Raw genomic sequence first — 23,171 nt, 5'->3', positions numbered from 1 at the left:
CAACCATTAGAGCTAAATGGTAAGCCAGTATAAAAGTGGACATATGGGCACCACAAATTGGAATTTTCCTGCCTCAGAAAAAAAGTCGGCTACAGTCCTGCTAAGAAAAAATGTACTGTGGAAGGAGGGGGGAAGATAGAGGACCTCATCCTGCCAAAAAAAAACAAAAAAGAGATGGTGTTTGTACTGCAACAGTAATCTATTCAAACATCTACTGTTACGATCAGATTACTTACACAACTGTACTATGATCAACATTAACATGGGACAAGTACCAAAGCTTAGAAAAAAAGGGAGTAAGCAGAAGGATAAGAGCCTAGCAGCCTCTATAGGATGGTTGTCGTAAACTGTACTCTGTCCCTAGAGAAAGAGTCAGTTTTGTAGTGCTTGATAAAAATGTTTAGAGCAGACCAAGTTGCTGCCTCTAAAATATTTCTGTAATTTACCCCTTTCTGAAAAGCAGCAAAAGTAGCTGTAGTGCTGGTAGAACTGCCTTGTCATGATACAAACAACAAAACTGAATGGCATGTAGCAACCATTTGGAGATAGTTTGCTTAGATACTGACTGAACCTTTTTCTTTCCTTCATAAATAATGAACAAATGATCAGAATTCCAGAACTCTTTTGTTCTGCCAATGTAGAGTTGCCTGTGGACATCAAAAGTGTGCAGGATTTTCTCTCCCTTTTCTTGGTTCTGGAAAGAATACAGGGAGATGAACAGATTGATTTAAAGCAAATTCTGAAACCATTTCAGGCATAAGAGAAGAGTTGGTTGTCAGAGAAATCAGAGAAATCTTGTTTTTATGAAAGATGAGATATGGCCAAGCCATCATAAGAGCTTTCAAGTCATACTCTTCTTACAGAAGTCAGAGCAACGAACAACACCGTTTTCTATTATAACAACTTTAAAACAGAAGCTGGTTCAAAAGGAAAAAAGTGCAAGTTTTTTCCAGTACAAAGTTAAGATCCCATGGAAAAAACGCCCATTTTCTAGTTGTGTAAAAATGTAATACAATACCTCTTTCAGGAACCCAGGCTGCGACAAAGGTCCCTGACAAAAAAAAGAGATTCTTAGCAGCCTAAGAGCCCCTATAGGATGGTTGTCAAACTCTGCTCTGCCCCTAGAGAGAGAGTCAGTTTTGTAGTGTTTGGTCAAAATGTTAACAGCAGGCCAAGTTGCTGCCTAAAGAATCTTTCCATAATCCATCCTTTTCCAAAAAGCAGCAAAAGTAGCTGTAGTCCTGGTAGAATTGCCTCTGACTTTGCCTGGAAGTGCCTTCTCATGATCTTCTTCGTCTTTCGGCTTTTCCCGGTTAGGGGTCGCCACAGCGGATCACCTGTCCGCTCATGATTGGCAGTGGAGTTTTACGGTGTCGAGTTGCCAGCCCAGCGCCCAACCTTCCACAGAAGGCACACACACGCACACACTCACACCACAGCAAAACTGAATAGCATTAAGAAGCAATTGTCATTTCACTTTTAAAAAGTCTGCAAAAATAAGCCAGTCCTCTAAATAAGGAAAATGTACACGCTCTGTAACCTGCAATAAGCTATTGTAGCCTTTCTGAATGGCCCAAGTGCCTGGTGTAATCTGATTCCAAAGAGTGAAGTGAAGAAAAAGGTTTTGAGAAGGTTTTAAAGGTTTGCCAGGGTGAGGAAAAGAAGGAAACAGAAGACTGGCTTAATCGATCTGTTTTTTGGATTACACCAAGGCTTGGGAAGGTCCACCTTTCTTTTGGGAACTTCCCTTTCACTGCCTCATGAAAAGCTGGTTACTTGTCTATTGTTGGGATTCTTTCAACTGTTTCCTAACGAAAGGCACTGGGCTAAAAGGAAAGTTTTTATTATATTGGGGATAGGGTACTGAAAAATCTGAGAAACCCCTGAATTAACTTTCTCCTTTCATCAAACTTCCTTACAACTTCAGCAAACGATCCAAACACTTCTTCATTCAGCAGTGCATGCAGATGTTCCTATTTTACCATCCTCTGATAAATTCTGAGTGCACAGTCAAGCAAATCTCTGCATAAAACTTCCAGACTGGAAGCCAAGCTCTCTCCAGCCAAGACTGGACTACAGTCAAGAAGAGAAGGTTAACACCTGCACCGCACCACACTCAACACATTGTCCTTCATAACCCACACTACCAAAGCCCAAACACAGAAACACAAAACACACACCCACATTTACGGAGGCTCTCAATAAAAATCTGCCCAAGCAACAGAGTCCTCCCGAGCTGAAACTCATACAACCACCACCCCCCAACACTACCCAAATGACACATAGCCCAGGAAATCACTGTGCCACTCAACCTCAGCCCATAAGGCAAAACAACGTACCCCACACACTAGTCATAGGTGACTCTATAGTCAGGCACACTGATGTCCCACTCACCAGGCTAAACAAGGAGAAAGTTAATGTCAGCTGCCTATTGGGTGCCAGGATCCGCCACATAACGCATGCACTCTGGTCACTCCACAACAAGGACAAATACGACTCTGTCATTGCCCATGTTAGTGTGAATGACCCGAGACGTACCTCCCTGGACTACATGAAGAGAGACATGGAGGAGCTCTCGGATCTTGTAGCCCAGGCAGGTATGACCCTAGCCCTGAGTAGCATCCTGCCATCGCCCAGAATGATACCACAGTACAAGGACAAAATGACTGACTTCAACAATTGGCTAAACTTCTGTTGTTATTCTAAGGGAATCCAGTATCTGTCTGCCTGGGACGACATAGTCGACAGACCACAATGCTTTGCCAGAGATGGCCTGCACCTGTCGCCCCTGGGATTCCGGATACTGGCTAAGGCTCTTGCCACCCCTATAGTGCCTTTTTTAGGCAAGGCTGAAATGCTAAATTCACCACCGTAACAAGTACAAGCAAGCAAACTCTGAGGGCAATGCTACTCAATGCTAGAAGTCTAAACCTCAAAATGCACTCACTCGAGGCACTCCTTAAAATGGAGAACATCGACATATGTGCAGTGACAAACATCTGGTTCAAGGCTCCAGAGAGCACCCCTGCATTACCAGGCTATAATTCATACCACACCTTTCGGCCACCAAACCTGGACCGAAACACTAAAGGCGGAGGCGTGTCTATATTCATTAAGGATATCCACACCTCCAGGCTAGTTGCTCAACATAGTGCATCCAACATTATCCAAGTGCAACTAACACTGGGAAAGACTGCAATCCAGATTGTAGTCTGTTACAGATCCACCACCATGCCCCAGGATCCCCACTCTTCATTTCTTAAGATACTGGAAAATATTAAGGTACAACCCAATACCTTAATTATGGGCGATTTCAACTACTCCACCATCAACAGGGAAAACTACTCATGTACCAACTAATTCACTCAACGTTTTCTTTAATTCATAAATTCCAATGCCTTGGATCAGCTTATCCACACCCCCACCAGGGGCAGCAATATCCTGGAAGAATCCACCACTGGGGTTCTATATCAGATTGTCGAAGTTTTAATACTTCGAATCACTAAAGATCGAACTTTAGTAATCGAAGTCTTAAAACTTTGAAGTGCTATAAAAATGTTATTAAAACCAAAAAAGAAAAATGAAAGGGTGTAAGCAGGGGGGGCAAGCCCCCCTACACCGACCTCACACCCCGCTCTTTAAATATACTAACTCTGAGAGCTCTACAGTGTAGGAAACAGAAATTTTCCGTTTCAGTACTGTATTGACCTGAAGTGCGATCTTGGACTTGGTATATTTAAGTAGTGGGTGGTGGGGGGTGCAGGGGGGCATTCCCCCCTACTTACAGCCTTTAGGTGTTTTTTGTTTTGTTTTAAAAACATTTTTATAGCACTTCAAAGTTGTAGACTTCGATCACTAAAGTTCGATCTTTAGTGATTTGAAGTATTAAACTTCGACAATCTGATATAGACCCCACAACTGGCCACAATACAAACACAGATTTACTGAAGAACTCTAGCGCCTCGGCTATCAGCCTTCCATGAGTAATACAAATTACACATTTCACAAACCTTTTTTATAGGACCATTCATTAATTAATTATTCAGTTACACAATAATTGTTTCAAATTAATTTCTAAAACCTACAGGTACCATAGTATTACATTTTAAAATATAAATGGATTCCTTATAAAGAAATTTCTCCTTAATATCACATACTTCACCAATTTTCATAAAAACTTGTTCTAACTCTGCAATTTATTTTATATAGAGGAAAGTAAAAGAAAATTGAAAATCAGAATACAGGAACATATAAGAGATATAAAAAAACAAAAAAATTGAAAGTAATATTGCTATGCATTTTAAAGCAGTACATGATAGTGATCATTCTTTGTTGCAAGTTTCTGTTTTAGAACAAATTTTTATGAAAATTGGTGAAGTATGTGATATTAAGTAGAAACTTCTTTATAAGGAATCCATTTATATTTTAAAATTTAACACTATGTTACCTGCAGGTTTCAATTTAGAAATTAACTGGAAACAATTATTGTGTAATTGAATAATTAATTAATGAATGGTGCTATAAAAAAAAGGCTTGTGAAATGTTGTGTATTTGTATTACTCCTGGAAGGCTGACAGGTGAGGCGCTAGAGTTCTTCAATAAATCTGTGTTTGTATTGTGGCCGATTGTGGATTCTTCTTTTTGCTGCTCTTTTCCAAGTTGTTGAACATATTTTGGGTGGATTATGGCCACGGATCCATCCTGCAATTTTCCAAAGGTCCTAAGGGAAGATTCGACAGTGATGCAGACTCCCATCTCAGAGAACTCAAACAACTATGGATAATTATGTTGCTCAGGTTGTCTCTTCTGCCAATGGACATTTGAATACCAATGTGAGTGGAAGTTTTACTAGTTATACGGAAAAGTTAATGGGGGAGAGACATAAAAATCGGTAATCCCTTTTCTACTACTGGCTCTGGAAATCTTGGCCTGCCTACAGATAGCCAGGATTTATGTGATAATTTGGAGAAGCTGATGTTGGCAGAAACAAAGGTACATTTAAATATTTTGGGTTTGCAGCGTTATTTAGCACTTAAAATAACCCCCAGAGGCTTATGGGCATTTAAAAATCCTACTACACCTTTTGATCTAACTAATGATGTGGAAAAGGCTTTTTGCAACTGCTGGGTGGCAGCAGCACACCGCTGTGCGAGTGAATGGGTCTCCATTCTCATTAAGCGAGATACGCCGAAACAAGCACAGTTAAAGGAAGACATTAAGCGCACATTTTCAAATTTGTCTCCCCGCTTGTTCCTTCCCAAGTTGATTCTGTTCTACAAGATTTGAACAGTAAGTTAAAAGAGTTGGAATCTCTTTTAAGTGAGAGAAAGAGAAATAAAATTAAAAGGGATTCTCGTGATTATGAACATAAATGTGCTTTTCTCTGGAAAGCTAATGACAAAAGGGAAAAGAAAGCTTCTGTTCTTACATAGGTTTAAAACGTTCATATTCAGTGACTTTTGCTTCTTCTGATGATTTGACAAGTGGATGTGACAGTGATGAATCTGCGTATCCACCTCTTCCCAACGCACGGTGTCCAGAAGCCATGCAACATTTTCATAGACAGGAGAAGACCAAGGTGGACAACAGAATAGAAAGAGGAATAAGAACTTCCAGGGACAAAATGTCTACACTGAAACGAACTATAGACCTAATTTTAAATGAGTCAGATGGAACTGATAATTCATTAGTAAGTGTGGATAATGTGTGTTTTAATTCTAATTGTTTAGTGAATTTGTCGGGCTGCAACCTGAATGACAATGAATGTAATATTTCACAGTTTGGCTTAAAGTTTGTACCTACAGTTGTTCCTCATTAACATATGTTAAAACAAGATATGTTTTCCTCTTGGTTGGGAAATTGCATTTAAAGTATTTTTTTAATAAGACAGATAATACAAGGGACACTGAAGTTTTTGATTGTATTGATTCAGAAAATGAGAGTTTTACTTCTTGTGTGTCACAAGACAATAATATAAGTTTTATTTCTTGCATATCAGACTTAGATTTCAGTGCTTATTGTTTATTGGACACATACACTATTTCTAACAAAAGTGCATTTATTCCTCCTTATACTAATTAGACAATAAAACAATTTTCGGCCATGTTGAATCATCATATAATACAACTGTTTGAAGGTTTTGATAAATATAAAGATGTCACATATAATTTAAGTAAGACTGAATGGAAGTCATTGGTTGGTTTAAGTCAAAGAAAAGACATCATAATTAAGCCCTCGGACAAAGAATAAAAGCCCTCGTACAAAGAATAAAATAGTTGTTTTACATCATACACAATATGTTAATATGTATCATGAACATCTCAGGAATGAGGATGTTTATGGAAAATGTAATATTGTTGCTATGACACAATATAAGATGTTATTAGAGATGGGGTTAGATTAGGTTATTTGACTTAAGGGGATGTTGAGAGAAAATTTGATGTGGGGGGGGTGTAAAATACCTGCATTTTACTGTTTGCCAAAATTACATAAAAATTTACAGAGCGCCCCCCGGCAGCCCAATTTTAGGTGCTCATAAATATTTTTTTAACTAATACAGGTTTAATCATACATGACTATCTAAAGCCTTATGTTATGAAGTTACAGTCTTATATAAAAGACTATTTTGATTTTTTTGGATAGAATACGAGACATTAAGTGGAATAATGACATGTATTACGTAGCCATGGATGTAAAAAGTCTTTATACCAGTATTAAACATCAGGATGGCATTAAAGCCTTAAATTATTTTTTAGGAAGTTCTCCCTTGTCTTGTTATATTATAGAACTTACACGTTTTTATTTATGAAATAATTATTTTGTTTTTGATGGCTGTATCTATCATCAACTACAAGGTACTGCCACGGGGGCATCTTTTGGCCCCATGTATCCAAATTTGTTTATGGCCCTTTTTGAGTTGGAATATCTGTATGAGCGTCAGTTTGTGAGAAATAATGTTATTGCTTATTACAGATATATTGACGATTTAATTTTTATTTGTAAGGGCGGCAGACATAATGTAATGAACTTCCGTTTGGATTTAGAACAGAACATTTATGGCTTGAGTTTTGATGATATACAGTGTGGCAGCATGGTCAATTTCTTAGATTTAGTATTAGAAGGGATTAATGGTGGGGGTATTAAGACATCTGTTCATAGGAAATTTGTTGACAATACACATTTTTTGCATGGGGCTAGTTTTCATCCCCAGCATTTATTGGAATCTTTATCTTATGGGGAGTTTCTTTGCATGCATAGAATTTGAAGTGACTGGGGAGATTTTATAAGAGAGTGTAGGTACACCTTTTATATGTTTATAAATAGAGGTTATAACTGCATTATGGTTAAGAAATCCTTGCAGAGAGTTGCTGCACACAGATTGGGACTTGAACCAGTGCCTGGAAGGCTGAGAGCCGAGGCGCTAGAGTTCATCAATAAATCTGTGTTTGTACTGTGGGCCGGTTGTGGATTCTTCTTTTTGCTGCTCTTTTCCAAGTTGTTGAACAGCAGCAATATACTGGACCTGGTCATTACCAGTATGGGTAACCGGTGTTCCACGCCAGAGGTCAACTCCTCGCTGGTCAGATCCGACCACAAGCTAATCACCCTAGACATCCATATACCACCCCCACTCCTCATTAACCCAGAGTACCTTCTCATGGCGCCTGTGTGTTTAAACCAGAGTGCGGCATGAGAAGATACAAATTACAAGCAGTTACCCCCGAGTGCCTTACACAAGCGAGAAAAAGTGTACTGCAGATTTTTAGTTCACCTTAATGTAAAACACGCTGAAATCGTAACTGAATGTGTAATTTAACTTATATAGTTATGATTCAGCGTGTTTTTACACTAAGGTTACATTAAAGCTCTTGCAGAAAATCCAGTTTAAAAGTTTGTGATAAAGCAAGTGGTGGCAACCAATTGGATTCTTGGAATCCAAGCCACCACTTGCATAACACCTCCAACCCCAAACTAAATTTCTTTTGTTTTCCCCTAATAAAAATAGGGTCCAACAGCAGGTATTTCTTTTCTTTCTGCAAAGAACTGAAGATTTTACCTGCTACTGGATCCTCTGTTTTATGTTCCGCACTCCAGGATTTCACGGACTGCCATATAGGCACTACCAGGAGTTTAGGTTCATACTAGGCTATCTGCCAAGGGCATTTACAAGCCTAGCCCAGAGTTTTGTGGCTTTCGCCACCCCTTTAGTTTGGAGGATACTATGCCCATTATTTTGCTGTGCCTCTGTCAAGCAGTGACACTGAGATAATCCCTGGGGTATATCTGCGATCTCCCATCCATTGGTCAAGATTTCTCTTGAACAAAGCCAGCGAGGTGCTCTGCCTCACATGTACCGGGATTTTGTTCCACAGCATAGGGAGTCTCTGGGTGATGAATCTGTCCCTCCAGCACGTCCTATTAATAACCGTGTCAAGGTTTAAGTCTCCTGCCCTTGTAGTTCTGAGGGATCTAGATTTTTTGAGGTGAAGCATGTTCATCAATTCTGGGTTGGACATGGCCTTGTATGTCAGGCACAGGTCACCTCTGAGCAGACGGTGGCGACTGAATAGAGCTGAAGTTCCTTTAGTCGGGCAGCATAGGACATATTTTTGAGACCCTTTATCCTTTTGGTGAGGAACTTTTGGGGCCTTTCCAGTTGCTGCAGGTGTCGTGTCAGATACATTCCGAATGGGGCATTGTACTCAATCATTGGTCTGATGAGTGAAGAGTACAGGGGGACGATGACTTCCCTTGATCTAGATGTGAATCCCTTCATGATCAGGTGGGCAATGTAGAAGGTCTTCCTAACTACTTTGGCAACGTGAGTGTCAAATGAAAGGTTACTGTCAACCTGGGTCTCCAGATCCTTGATAACCTCTTCTGTGCTTAGTGGGTTGCCGCCTATATGGTCGCTAGGGGTAACCTTGTTTTTCCCGAAGGGTATGACTATGCATTTTTTGGCGTTTAACTTTAGGCCATGGCTCTGACACCAGTTATCCGTTTCTATAAGACCCTTCTGAAGGATATCTGTGTCAGATGTGTTCTCAACTATGGCGCCCAGTTTGCAGTCATCTGCAAATTTTGTCAGCCATAATCCTCCTGTGTTTGCTTGTACTTCTGAAAAGTAGATGCCGAACAGGAGAGGGCCCAGGACTGAGCCCTGTGGGACACCACTTGTGACAGGCTTTGAGTCTGACATGGCGCCAGCAACTCTGACCCTGTGGGTTCTGTCACTTAGCCAGTTTGCAACCCATCTTGTGACGTATGGGTTTACATTTAAGCTGATGAGTTTTTCAATGATACCTGAGTGGGGTATTGTGTCGAAAGCCTTTGCCAGGTCGAGGTAGGCTGTGTGGACTGCCTTTCCCTCATCAATGGCCTTGGTGACTGTTTCAAAAAAGTCAACCAAGTTTAAAAGGCATGATCTGCCTTTGACAAAGCCAAACTGGGTCGGATCCAAAGTCTGCAAGTCTCCTATGTCTTTATTTATGAGTTCCATTATGATCCTCTCCATGGCTTTGCAGATCAAGCTTGTCAAGCTGATGGGACGGTAATTTCCAGGGTCGGTGGAGGCACCGCCTTTGTGAAGTGGGACCACAGTTGCCGTACGCCACTCCTTAGGCACGTATCCTGAGGTGAGGCTAAGATTAAACAGCTGCCCTAACTGCGGGTTTAATTCCTCATTGAGTTTGTGGAGCACACATCCGGGGACACCATCTGGGCCCATGGATGCTGTGTTTTTTGCCTTGGAGAGAGCAGTTCTCACCTGAGCGTTTGAGATGTTTGGGGGGCTATAATTCTCTGGTATAGATATCTCACCTTTTGGGGGGGAGAAGTTTGGACTGAACCTGTCAGCCAGTATGTTGGCAATGTCTGTAGGTTCAGTAATTTTTACATCATTTTGAACTAATTCTGAGCATATCTGGGAGTTTCCTCCCAGGTTTCTAACATAGCTAAAGAAGGCTTTATGATTGTCCTTTGAGTCCTTAGCGACTTTTCTCTCAAAATTTGCCTTGGATGATTTTATGAGAGATCTTAGTTTTTTACTTATAATGATCAAGGGTGTTTTCCCTTTTAAGGATTTTGCTCTACGATGATTTTATGAGAGATCTTAGTTTTTTACTTATAATGATCAAGGGTGTTTTCCATTTTAAGGATTTTGCTCTATCTTGTAGTAGCTTCCTCCTTTTGTTGTAGAGCTTGTTTATGGCTGGGGTCCACCAGACTGGACGCTTGCCTTTGGTACAAAGAGTCTTTGTTTTGTTTGGGATTGCCTGATCCATGCAGTCCTGTAGGTGCTGGTAGAAGGCATTTGTAAGTGATTCAGCGGCTTGAGTAATGGTTTCCGCAGGCTCGGGGGCCTTGAAGGAGACCACACTAGTCTTTAGAAGTGTGAAGTCGGCTTTTGAGAAGTTCTTCACTGTGGTCTTTTTTATCTCAGGTGGGGGCGGGATGTGGACTACCAGTGAGATTCGTTTATGGTCTGATCTCACCAGTGAGGGGTATACTTCTGGTGTTGAACATTGTGACCCCATGTTCGTGATGATGAGATCTAGTATGTTGTCTCCTCTTGTGGGGATGGTGACTAGTTGTTCCATGGCATTTGAGTTTATGAACTCTAGGAACCTTTGGGCTAGAGTGTTGGGGCTTGAGTAGTGATCCCAGTCTATATTCGGGTAGTTGAAATCACCTAGTATGATGGTGTTTGGAGATACATTTATCCCCTCCAGTGTTTTCAGGAAAGCTATGTGAGGTTCCTGAGATTGAGAGGGTGGCCTGTAACATGCTACAAATTGCAGAGCAGTCTTGCCTATGGTTAATTGCACCTGGATGGTCTCCGATGCATCGTGCGTTGCCACTAACCTTGAGGTGTGGGTGTCCTTGATGAATATAGACACCCCCCCTCCTTTCTTGGTGTTGTCCGGATTTTGGGGCCAGAACGCATGATACGAGGTAAAACCTGATAGTGCCGGGGTGCTCTCGGGAGCCTTGAACCAGGTTTCAGTGACAGCACAGACATCGATGTTCTCCATACTGAGAAGGGCCTCGAGTGCGTGCATCTTGAGGTTGAGACTTCTGGCATTGAGCAGCATTACCCTTAGTTTTTTTCCTTTCCCGTTCAGCTTGGAGAAACAACTACCTTCTTTTACTAATCTAAGAAAGCCACTGTAGCACTGCTTTACAATCCAGCAGTTTTATTTTTTTTACCAAACAAGTCAAAAGAGCTTTATTGTAAAGTGTACTTGGTATTACATCAGTAGAAACTTAGAATCTAGAAAATGGGGTAGGAACCACTTTACATTAAAGGGTCTCTGTCCCGTTTCTAAAATTAAAACTAAAAGATTGGCTTGTGCTATTTTATTTTATTTCCTAAGCTGTGATTGAGACTGCATAGTAATTTGTAGCTCATCAAGCTTTTGCTGGCTTAGCATTTATTTGTTAATGGATGAGAACTGCTCAATTACCACAGCCCAGAAGGTGGGGGAAAAGGTACGAAATTCAGCCAGCCTCATGGTTCTTTGATGCGGTTTTCCTTTCCTCTTTTGCCCGATATTCTGCAAGGGAATGAAGAGGGTGTGCCAGCGACGTCAACAATCTCATTGTTATATGAAGAATATGTTTCAGCACCACAAGCCTTTTACAGAATTAATATGTTCTGTGCAGTTTGTACTGGCAGATGGCGCTGATTTACTCAATAGACAGTTTTTTTTTTCAATTATTACTTCAGATCAGTTCCTTTTCTTTCAGTAACTCCTATGGCTAATTCTTCATAAAGTCAAGGGCTGCATTACTGCTAAAAACAACTGTCACACCTCTTAAGCTCGTAAATTGTAACTGAAAGTTACTTTAAAAATCTTATTAAACTGCTACCAATAGGTGTTAAACTACTTTCTGCCACCTCTTTTATTAAACTAAGTGTTAGGGGGTGAGTTATCGCATGCAGGCATGCACGCACACTCACAAGTCGGTCAGAGCATTGTGATGACAATACCCTTCACTTAAAAGACAACTACAGAGTTCTGTCTGCACACATTTTCTGTTTCTAATTATGTATTTCTCCCCTATTTGATGTCTGAAGCTCGTACACATTTTAGCATTTGTATTATTTTTAATATTAACTATTGTCGTAATTTTCATGCTTCAAACTCCGATACTGCAAGCCATCTATAAAGCTCTTTTTAATCCCATAATACTGCAGCAAACATATCAGTACGTCCATCTTTCAGTTATGATGCCCTTTGTTTTTATTTTCCTTGTTGTCGTCCAAAGACTGCCCTCATGTAGTTTAATACCTCCTCGACACACACACACAATTATGCATAAAGCACAAACCTTCTAAGTTGCTGCATGGAATAAAAACACTCTGGAACTATTTCCCTGACTCCTGTTGGTGTAAGTATTTATTTTGCAGAAGCAGCACCGAATCACATTTCACTGTGCTGTCTTCTACAAAAGTTCAAGAGCTTACTGTTCTGCAGTTGATTGTGGGCCGGTACCGGATGCATAACTAAAGTACAGCCTTTCAAAGCTAATGGCTTTTTAGAACAGTTTTTATACACTTTCTTAGAAGTTACATTTATGTTTTTTCAGAAATTTAGTGGGAGTCAGGACACAAGCAAAAGGTGGGTAGGTCAGGGTAAGTATGTCCTGTAAAAGCATTCTTGAGCTTATTATGGTGGGGTGAACGATCTCAGGCTTGAGTTCTGAGTATAACTAGAAATAATTAATTTATTGACTAATTGATCATGTTTTAATTTTCTATTGTATACAAGTGTTTTTACAGATTTGTTTGTTGCTCCTTAAAGGCTTGTTAGCCAAGGAGTTAGAGTCTATTAAATCTTTTGTTCTTTGGTCAGTCAGTCGCTAGTTATTTTTTAGTACTAATAGCAACAGTTGTGTAGACAGACAGGCAGATAAATCTCTACATGTAGATTCTTATATTTTGTAAGGTAAATAGCTTTAAAAATGAAATGAAGTTATGAAACTGTGATAACTGGCAAGTTTATGAGGCACTTCGAACCACATGCACTTGAACTAAATCGCACATCAGTGAGTAATTCACTAAACATTGTGCTTGAATGTTTTTATTAGCATCTTGCTAGCGAGAGAGCAATTTTAGTTAAAAGGGCAATGGCATGGACCTTTCTGAAAAGGGGAAATGAAAGTATAGGAAGAAGGGAAATTACTGGTTTCTAAATACAAACACTTCCTTGGTAATTGCAGTATAAGAAAGCATTTAGTAAACATGTGTAACATTAGATTATGGGCAGACTATTGTTGCTTTTTACTTTAGTGAAATATTCAATTTTTTTACTATATGTTTGCAGTTGTCCTGTGATGGAAAGAAATTAACATTAGTTTTATAATAACCACAGGTAAAATAATTTGCTGTAGCATGAATAACCTCAAAGTAGGTACAGTCTATGAGAGTTCTCATATAGGTGGAGTGTTAGGTTTTAGGTGGAAGGGTTGCGTGCTTATTTCAAATTGACTTCTGTTATATTTATGATATAATGAGATCCAATATAACATAATGTCTGAATTATGAGTCGTGTTATTTGTGTGTTTTAGAAAGGAAAGGGTGTGTAGGTTGTGCACTACTGTATTTGGAAAAAAAAGTACAAAATTCTAAAAGGCATGACAAAATGCTAATATGGAGAAGTTTACCTGCCTGTTAACTGCAATTGTATTTATCTAAGCTGCCAGATGGAGTATTATGTGCAAAAATGTCTAGCATTATTAGTGGTAGTAATGTTTACTGGTTACTATAGACAGTGCAGCTATTCTAACCTGAAATGTAAATGGCCTTTCCAGGACAGATAAAAGGTAATGGCGTACATTAAGTGTAGAATGCAAAATGCAATGGTACAGGAGATGCACTTGGACAAGAATGAGCATGTACACTTGAAGGAAGAGTTTCAGGTTGGATACACAGCAGAAGATAGGTGTAATTATGATTGGTAGGTAGAGGAGCTCTAGTACTGCTGGAAGGAAAAAATATCAATTGTCAAGTCACCCTCCATGTGTAGTTTGCATGTTCTCCTCATGAGTGTGTGGGATTTCATCCACCTCTCAGAAAAACAAGCGAAGAGGTTCCACATCGAGAAGGGAAGCTACTTCAAGGTACTGGGAGCAAATAACTAGAAAGGGAAAGGTAAAAGAATGAGAAGAGGCCAATAATTTATTTGGACTGTAGGTCAGATATTACCTTCCCTATCAAGAATTGATAACAGAGTATAGGCAAAGAGAAAGAAATAGGGGGGTCCTGTATGAAAGACCAGCACTAAAAGAGTTTTTAGAAGAATCTAAAAGAGAAACTGCCATTAAAAAAGGAATAACTAGTAGAGCATATTAAATATTGCACGGTAACTATAAGAATCAATCAGAGGAGGTTAGAAAGGATTGGGAAAAGAGATTGGATAAGCAGTTCACAAAAAAACAATGGGAGGATATATATGCATGTTTTCCTTGCATGGGTCTTTTCAAATTATCTGTGGTATGATCCCAGTTATTCTCATTAGGAGTAATATATAATTAGCAACCATGGGATGTGCAAGGAACATGGACACTGCATCATGACTTTACATGTCAAAGTCTTCAACTTTTGGTTTTCTAAATGTAATACAAGAGAAACATGCACTCCTCTAATAGTTATAGTTTTGGGGGGTAAATAATACATACACTGAATAGGACTGAATGTTGTGTTCCTCCACTGAGCAAAACAGACAGGATGCATGCTATTTTTACAGGGAATCTGGAACCCACACAAACACTTCACCATTCTCTTAGACATAAATTCACTGTAGAAAAAATTATTTTTTCATAAAAAATGGATGGAAGTCCTCAATGGGGCATTTATCTGTCCACTTAATGAAAATTAGCAGATTGCTGAACCTGAGAAGTTGCAGCAGAGATTGAGACTTGCTGGTAGCTTCAATGGCAAAAAAGTTCTGACTTTTGGTGCACGGTAGGTGCCCTATTATCTTTGGAAGCTGGCCAGATGTCTAGTCCTTTGCAGGACACCTTCCATATAGCATGGGCTACTGCAACAGTGACCTACTTATGAGCATAAATTGAACAACTGTCAAAGCTTGTAGTTTGAGTGATATGCTATCAAAGAAAGCTGAATCTACTGTAAAATTACGGCATGTTAAAAACTGGATGAAATTTAGACTATGGACAGAACCGTAGTTAGGTATTCTAGCACCCAGTGCAGTTCTCCAGCTGGATACATGCCTCAATTCTAACTACTTGAGGACCAAAAAAAAATCTTCACCTTTAATGACTGTAGAAAACCTCTTGGTACAAATGTAACAATTTACCACAGTTAAATGCCACACATGAAGGACTTAAGTCCTTCTTCAGCCCTGACTTCAAATGGAGTATTGTCCTTCGTTTCTGAATGCCAGTGCCACACTACTGCCCAACAGGCATCTGCAGTTCAAGTCCCCTAACAACTTCTGTCCAGGTGGCTGCTATGTTTCAGAGTATGGACAATGGTGACAACAGCTTGTCAACTTTTTCTCTCAACAAGTCTACATTTTGCAGTGCATTCACAACCTTCAGGAAGTTTTTAGTTTTTTCCCCAAGCTTTTTTTTACCTTATATTTTGAAATGTTGTTTTTGAGAAGGGTGACTTCTTCCTGTAGCTGCTTTAACCTCTCATGCAGGTACCTGAAATAAACAAATATGGATGCATAAAACAGCATGTACCATTATGTTTTAAAAATAATCCACTGCAGCAAACTACAGAAGAAAGTTTGTATCCAGTCAGTGGTGTGTTTATGAACTACATATCTTCATCAACAATCTGAATTAAGACTGTTAAAACAAGTACACAAAACAATTTAACAGGACTAAGTTTAACAGCCTAATTTTGCATGAACAATATACCAAAAAGTATCCTTTAACATTCACTTGGGAATCATAAGACAGCTTCCTTCACAGAGATTCCATTATGGATAATAGATAAGAGAAATCACTATACCAGCTGATCTTCAACAGTGCCTTCTGCAGTGGAGTAACATTCAAGCAGATCCATCCTGCGCCTTCTCAAGTTGTTGTTCTGTAAGTCCCAAACTCCAGTATCAGCATAAAGTCCTCTTTCCCCAAGCATGGTTTCTTGTACCACAGTACAACTGAATGCATAACCAATTAGCACTCACTTCATAGTTTCATAGGGTCATAGCTTAATACTAGTCCAACTGCCCTTGTGAGCCATTTTAAGCCTAGCCAACTAGCCCATGTAAGAACCAAACCTTGCACCTTGAGTCTGTAGGGTAAACACCTTAACCATTATACCAACTTCCCACCCTTTACTTCCCTCTTGACAAAGGCTCCACCTGCATGAAAACATGCTAAACTGCAAGAATATATAAAATTACAAATGCACTGAACTACTTGCAGAAAGACTCACCTGAAACCCCTATACAGCAAGAACTGGTAAGGTAAAAGGAAAATGAAGGGTGGTGAAAATCATTCGATGCAGAAGGTCCTTTTGAAGATCAATATATTTGGGAGCATTCATATGTCTGTTGCAACTTCAACCGACCCTCTGCAATAGGTTTAGCGCTTTGGTAGAATCTCCAGCAATACCACAAATGCTCAAATGAGCCTGACAAGCATAAACAGTAATGCAGGACAAAATGGCCTTAAGAACTATCCTCGCTAGGGTCACTTGATGTCTGATTGTCAAAGTAATAGTGCTTGATGAAACAAACATTAAAGAGAACAGCTGTACAAAATGGACAAATTCCTGCAACAAGTACTACATACATTCTCTGCCACAGAAGAGTACACATAAGCTACATTAGTTGAGGATTGACTTGCAGGCTGATATTATGGCACCAGACATAATGATGTGCACAAGTCAACTGGCAAGCACCTGCTTCACTGCAGACACTCCCATCTCTGACAGTAGCAAAGATGACATAGAGCTATTCTACCTTCTCAAACTCATGTATCCTTTAAAGATTCATAATGGCACTGAACATTCAAGTAATGTTAAACATACTACACCTTCTTTAAGCCCTCGGGTAGAATACTGTGTGGTGAATAAGCTAATGAAGAGACACCTCAGACAAAACTTGAAGAAGAAAGTTAAGGTTAACACTGAGAGCTACAGAGTTCTTGTGGTAAAACAGATGCTGTTCTTTACACATGACCCGTCATCAGAGATTTATTTATTTATTTCCAGTTTGATGACGAGGGAGGTCCACTGGGCTCTGGGAGCCCGTTTTCAGTGGAGGCCCGGGGAGAAAAGCTCCACATTACATTGTTTAGTTACATATACAATCACAGTAAAGAAGACACATTTACAATTTCATTCCATGCTAGAGAACAGGAATAAATTCTTTGGTTACATAGTACCTAAATATTTAGGATGGCAGTGGTAACTTAATTGAGAGGGAGAATAAAGACTTAGAAGGAAAAGAGAGAAAAAAAGGTGGGATGGATTATTTATAAAACATACAATTATGTTATTTACAATATGTACATTTATGCTAGGTTAGCTTGTACTCAGAGTTAGTCAGGAGTTTAAGGGGTGGATTGATTATTAGGCTAGGTGGGGAGAGTGCAGTTGCATTTCCTGTTAGAGGAAAGGTAGGAATGTAGCTGAGTTTTAAAGTTTTCAAAGTTTTCACAAGTCCTTAGAGAGGAAGGAAGAGAATTCCATTTTTTAGCTAAGGAAAAGGATAGAAGGCCAGCAGGACAATTGGGTTTGTGGACAATGATTAGGTTTTGGTGTGGTGTAAGGTTGAAGGATGTTGGTTAGTGCTGGGCACTTAGTAGGCCGAAAAATTAGTCTGTGGACTGTAGTAATTTGGAGATAGTCTAGATGGTTGGAGAGTTCAAACCAATTTAACAAATGAAGGGCAGTACAGTGATGGGAGGATAATTTGGCTTTGGTTGCAAATTTAGAAATCTTATTATAACAGACTTCCAATTTGGAGGAAAGAGAGGCAAATAAGTTTGTTAGTAGAAGAGCACCATACATTCGTGATGGGAGTAGATAGGTAGTGGCAAGAGTTTGTCTGGTGGAAGGAGAGAGAAAGTGGATGTTTCTGTATAGCATACCAAGTTTTATATGGGTTTTCTTAATGTTTTGCTGGATGTGAGTGTCGAATTTTAGGTTTTCATCAATAGTAACCCCGAGTAGTTTAGTGAAGGGAACAACCTCTATAGTAGAGTTGTTTTGGCTAATAAATTGGAACGAATTTTTATCAAGAGGGGAAGCTTTTGAGGGAGAGAATAATAGTATTTTGGATTTATTGGCATTTAGCGAGAGGTGGTTTTGCAGCATCCAGTTTTCAGTGGTGGAGAAAGCAGTTTGGGTCACTGTTTGAAGCTCTGAGAGGTTAGAGGCACAGCAGACTAAAGTTGAACCGTCTGCATATTGTACAATTTTGGTGTTGGGTATGGCTTTGTGGAAATCATTAATAAAGATGTTGAATAGCATTGGACCGAGTATGGATCCCTGGGGTACCCCAGTGGGGGTAGGAAGGAAGGTTGAGGTGCCTTTCCCCCATTTCACAGCTTGAGACCTGTCAGAGAGGTAGCTTGAGAACCAGGATAAGGTATTCTGGGAGAGATTAAGGTTAGAAAGATGGTCCAAGAGACGGGTGTGGGAGATGGTATTGAATGCCTTGGACAGATCTAGTAGAACTGTTGATACTATTTTTCCAGAGTCACGGGCAAGATTTATTGTGTCTAAGAAGGAGAGAAGGGCAGTGATAGTACTATGGCCAGGTTGGAAGCCGTGTTGGGTTGGAGTGAATAGTTGGTGATTGGCTAGGAATGGCATAAGCTGAAGGTAGATGCATTTTTCCAGAAGTTTTGAGACTGGGGAGAGAATAGCTATGGGGCAGTAGTTAGAGATGTTATTGTTTTTGCCTCCTTTATGAAGAGGTAGAATAAAGGCAGCCCGCCATAATTTGGACACACAAGATTCCTGCATGGATGTATTGATCAAGATGCTAATGGGGAGAGCGATACCATCTGCAGCTATTTTTAGGACGAAAGATGGGATATCGTCAGGGGCACTGGAGCATAGTTTTAATTTAGAGAGTAATTTTTTTATGTGGGAGGTTGACATGGGTTTAAGTTCAAATATTGGAGGAGGATTGGGGGCAGAGGGTGGTGTAGAGGATAAGGATGATTGGATAGGATGAGGGGAAGGGTTACTGTTAGGGAAGGTCTTGGTCAGTTCTGCTATGGAGTTGGTGAAGAAGAAGTTGAATAGAGAGGCTATTTCAGGATCAGATTTGCTGGTGTCAGGACAGGGGTTGTTTTTGGTACCTGGGTTGAGAAGAGAATTAATGGAATTCCAGAAATGTTTGGGATTTTTTGATTAGTTAGACGGAAGTTTGATATAGTAGGACTTTTTGTCTTTGATGATTTGTTTTTTAGTGAGGTTGCGGAGTTGTTTATATTCAAGAAAATTTCTGGCTGCTTGTTTTGATGGTATGTTTTCCAGGATTTATCTCTTTGTAGCATAAGTTTTTTGGTATCTTTGGTTAGCCATGGGGAGGTCTTGATTTTTACTCTTTTTGTTCTTGGTGGAGCTAGGGAGTTGAGGATGTTATAAGAAGGTTGAGTTGAAAAATTCTACAGCATTGTCTAGTGGAAGTTTTTAGATGCAAAAAAAAAAATCATCAAAAATAGATGCAAGAAAACCAAATATAGCAGTCCATGAAAAAAATACAAAAGTAGCATTGATCATTGAAATTGCTACACCCAGTGATTTCAGTGTATTACATACAGATATACACAGTTATATAATATAAGGATTTGTAGGCAGAAATTAGAGCAATTTGGAAGAAAGATACCCGGACACTTCCAGTAGTATTAGCAATGATGGGTCTAATAAAAATAACTTACAGTCATATTTAGATATGCTACCAATACATGTAATCCCACATGAAATACAGGAGGAGTCAATTCTGGATTGCAGGTACTGAGAAGAGCACACTTGGCTAACATAAAAGACTAAACCAATACTAATTTCATGAACTCTAATCATACCTTGACATTAGGAATAGGGTCCATTTCCATTGTTCATAGGTGTGTACTAGGCTAATGGCCCTGGAGCCTTTACAAGCCTAGCCCATAGGATTACCCTGGCATCGTGCCACCCAGCCTTAGTTCCTTGTGCCTCTGTTGAGTAGAGCCACTGGAGTGATCCCCAGGGTGAATTTTCTATTTCCTATCCACTCATCAAGATTTCTCTTGAAGAGGGCCAGTTAGGTACTTTGCTTGACATGTATGGGAAGTCTATTCTATAGCATGGGCAGTCTCTGGGTTATGAACCTGTCCCTCCAGCATGTTCTGTTGATTGTGGTAATGAGGTTGAGGTCTCTGGAGCGTGTGGTGCGGAGGGATTGGGATTTCTTTAAATGTAGCATTTCTAACAGAGCTGGGTCAGACATGGCTTTGTAAGTCAAGCAGAGATCGCCTCTAAGTAGGCAATATGAGACAGAGAATAGTTGGAGTTTTTTTTGAGTCTGCCCATATAGGACAAATGTTTAAGGCCTAGGATCCTCTTTGTGAGGTACTTTTGCGGCCTCTCCAGTTGTTGCAGGTGTCTAGTGAAGTACATGCCAAATAGGGCATTGTACTCGATGACTGGTCTAATGAGAGAAGAGTAGAGGGAGAGAATGACCTCTTTCTTCCTGGATGCAAAACCCTTAGTAATGAGATTTGCTAAATAGAAGGACTTTCTGACCACAGTGGCAACGTGGTGGTCAAAAGAGCGGTTGCTGTCAACCTGTGTTCCCAGATCTCTTATAACACCTTCTGTGTTCAGTGGACTACCATCAATGTGGTAATTCAAGGGAACTGGGTTTTTCCCAAAGGGGATGAAGACACATTTTTTGGCATTGAGCTTATGGCTATGGTCCTGGCCTTTCTGTAGGATGTCAACATCACTTGGGGAGTTAATAATAGCTCCCAACTTTCAATCAACTGCAAACTTTGTCAGCCAGAGTCCCTTTGTGCTGGCCTGGACTTCAAAGAAGTAGATACCAAACAGGAGAGGACCCAGGACCGAACCCTGTGGGACTCCACTCATGACTGGTCAGCAGTATGACTTGGAGTCAGCTACTTTCACACTGTGAGTTCTATCTGTGAGCCAGTTTGCAACCCACCTAGTGATATAGAGGTTGATGCCTAGCTTAGTAAGTTTTTCTATGACTCCTGAGTGGGGAATGGTATCAAAGGCCTTGGCCAGATCAATGTAGGCCGTATGAACCACCTTACCTTCATCCACAGCTCTGATGACTGACTCAAAGAAGTCGACCAAGTTGAGGAGGCATGATCTCCCCTTCACAAAACCAAACTGTGTAGGATCCAGAGTTTGGAGATTCCCTATATCCTTGTTTATTAGGTCTATGATGATGGATTCCATACCTTTGCATATCAGACTCGTCAGGCTAATGGGGCAATAGTTCCTGGGGTCTGTAGTCGCTCCTCCTTTGTGGAGAGGGATGACTGTAGCAGTGCACCATTTGGTAGGTACAAAGCCTGAGGTGAGGCTGTGACTGAACAGGGCACACAGGTGAGGTGGCAGTTCACTCTGTAGTTCATGTAGAACACAGCCAAGGATACTGTCAGGTCCCATAGAAGCTGTATTCTTGGCCTTGGACAGTGCTCTTTTAACCTGTGCAGCAGTAATACTGGGTGCCTGGCACTCTACTGGTATTGCAATTTGGTCCTTTGGGGGGGGGGTACAGTTAGCACTGAACCTGTCCGCCAGTACATCTGCAATATCAACCCTCCACTCCACCCCCTTTTACAAGTCTTTGAACTTATTTGCGAATTGGATATTCGTCAGAAATTTCAGTTCTCAAATAATAGTGTCAACTATGGCAAAAACGTTAAAGCAGAGAAAGAGGCTCTTGAATTTATTAAATTGCATGATATACGGTTTTGTAAACCGGACAAGGGTGGTGGAATGGTAATATTTGATAGCGTTGATTACAACGCTAGGATGTTTCAACTGTTAGTCCATCATATTCAGTTAGTTCATGTTCGGAAGTTAATAATGCTTACCACACGATTAAGAACTCTATAGAGGATACGTTCATCGAAGGGAGAATTACTCAGAATATTTACAATTATATGTTTACAATGTACCCTAGATTTCCTTGTCTTTTTGGTATACCCAAAATACACAAGGATTTAAGTAACCCCCCCATGAGACCCTTAGTTGATGGAAGGGGTTCTCCTACTTACCCCTGTGCAAAAGTCGTTGACTCTATCTTACAAAAACATTTGGTCAATTTTAACCAAATTTGTAAAGACTCCTGGATGTTTTTGGATAAAATCAATAAGTTAGAGTTTAATACAAGGTACAACTTCCTTACTATTGATGTTAAGGACCTTTACACTTGTATTCCACATGACATTGCACTTGAATGGATTGAGCAAATGCTAGGGTTACAAGGCTGCAACAGTAATGAGTTGGATTTGGTCCACGAATTGTTGGACATAATCTTAGATAATAATTATTTTTTGTTTGAAGGTAATTTTTTCCTTCAAAAAGTCGGGGTTGCTATGGGCTGTCCTTGTGGTGCCAGTGTCGCCAATATGGTTATGGCTTACTGGGAGCATTTTTTTGTATTTAATAACTGTGAGTTCAAGGACAAGTTAATTTTCTACACTCGTTACTTGGACGATATCTTTATCCTAGTAGATGGTGACAGGTTTTTTAGTGACTTAGTGGTAGAGTATTTTAATCAGACTACCCACTTTTTAAAGTTCACTTCCACATTTGATACAGGGTCCATAGCATACCTCGACATTTTACTATCTAAAGATTACGTTGCTCAAAAATTTACAGCTACTATTTATAGAAAGAGCATGTACTCAAACTCATTTCTCTAGCTGCCACCCCCTTCACCAGAAACGATCGATTGTAAATGGTCAACTTGTCAGGGCAGCTCGTATTATTACATTGGACAAGGATTTTCATGCTGAATGTTTACATTTAAGGGACATGTTTATACATTGAGACTACCCTGAGCATATGGTAGAGGAGATTGTAGAAGGGGTAACAAGTAAACTTTTGAGAAACTTTTATAGACCAATTTTGAGTAATGAGTGTACATCACAAAGTGTAGTAGACACTACCCCCCCACAAGAGTGTCCAGTGATTGGAGTGGGGCGTTTAC

The 23,171-nt window shown here is 40.0% G+C and overlaps 1 protein-coding gene across 3 annotated transcripts in view; it reads right to left on the bottom strand.

Annotated features, from left to right (window-relative positions):
- The window catches only part of CCDC149 (coiled-coil domain containing 149), a 1,547,151-nt gene that overhangs the window by 873,342 nt on the left and 650,638 nt on the right, over positions 1-23,171 (bottom strand). For all 3 annotated transcript variants that reach the window (XM_044062178.1, XM_044062179.1, XM_044062180.1), the window contains exon 7: positions 15,603-15,675. In XM_044062178.1, coding sequence (XP_043918113.1) covers positions 15,603-15,675 — 73 coding nt within the window. The remainder of the gene's footprint in view (positions 1-15,602; positions 15,676-23,171) is intronic.

The sequence above is a fragment of the Protopterus annectens genome, chromosome 2.part1, assembly GCF_019279795.1.
Source record: "Protopterus annectens isolate FY-2018-M chromosome 2.part1, PAN1.0, whole genome shotgun sequence".
Lineage (NCBI taxonomy): Eukaryota > Metazoa > Chordata > Ceratodontiformes > Protopteridae > Protopterus > Protopterus annectens.
This window is presented reverse-complemented; position numbering and strand designations above follow the sequence as displayed.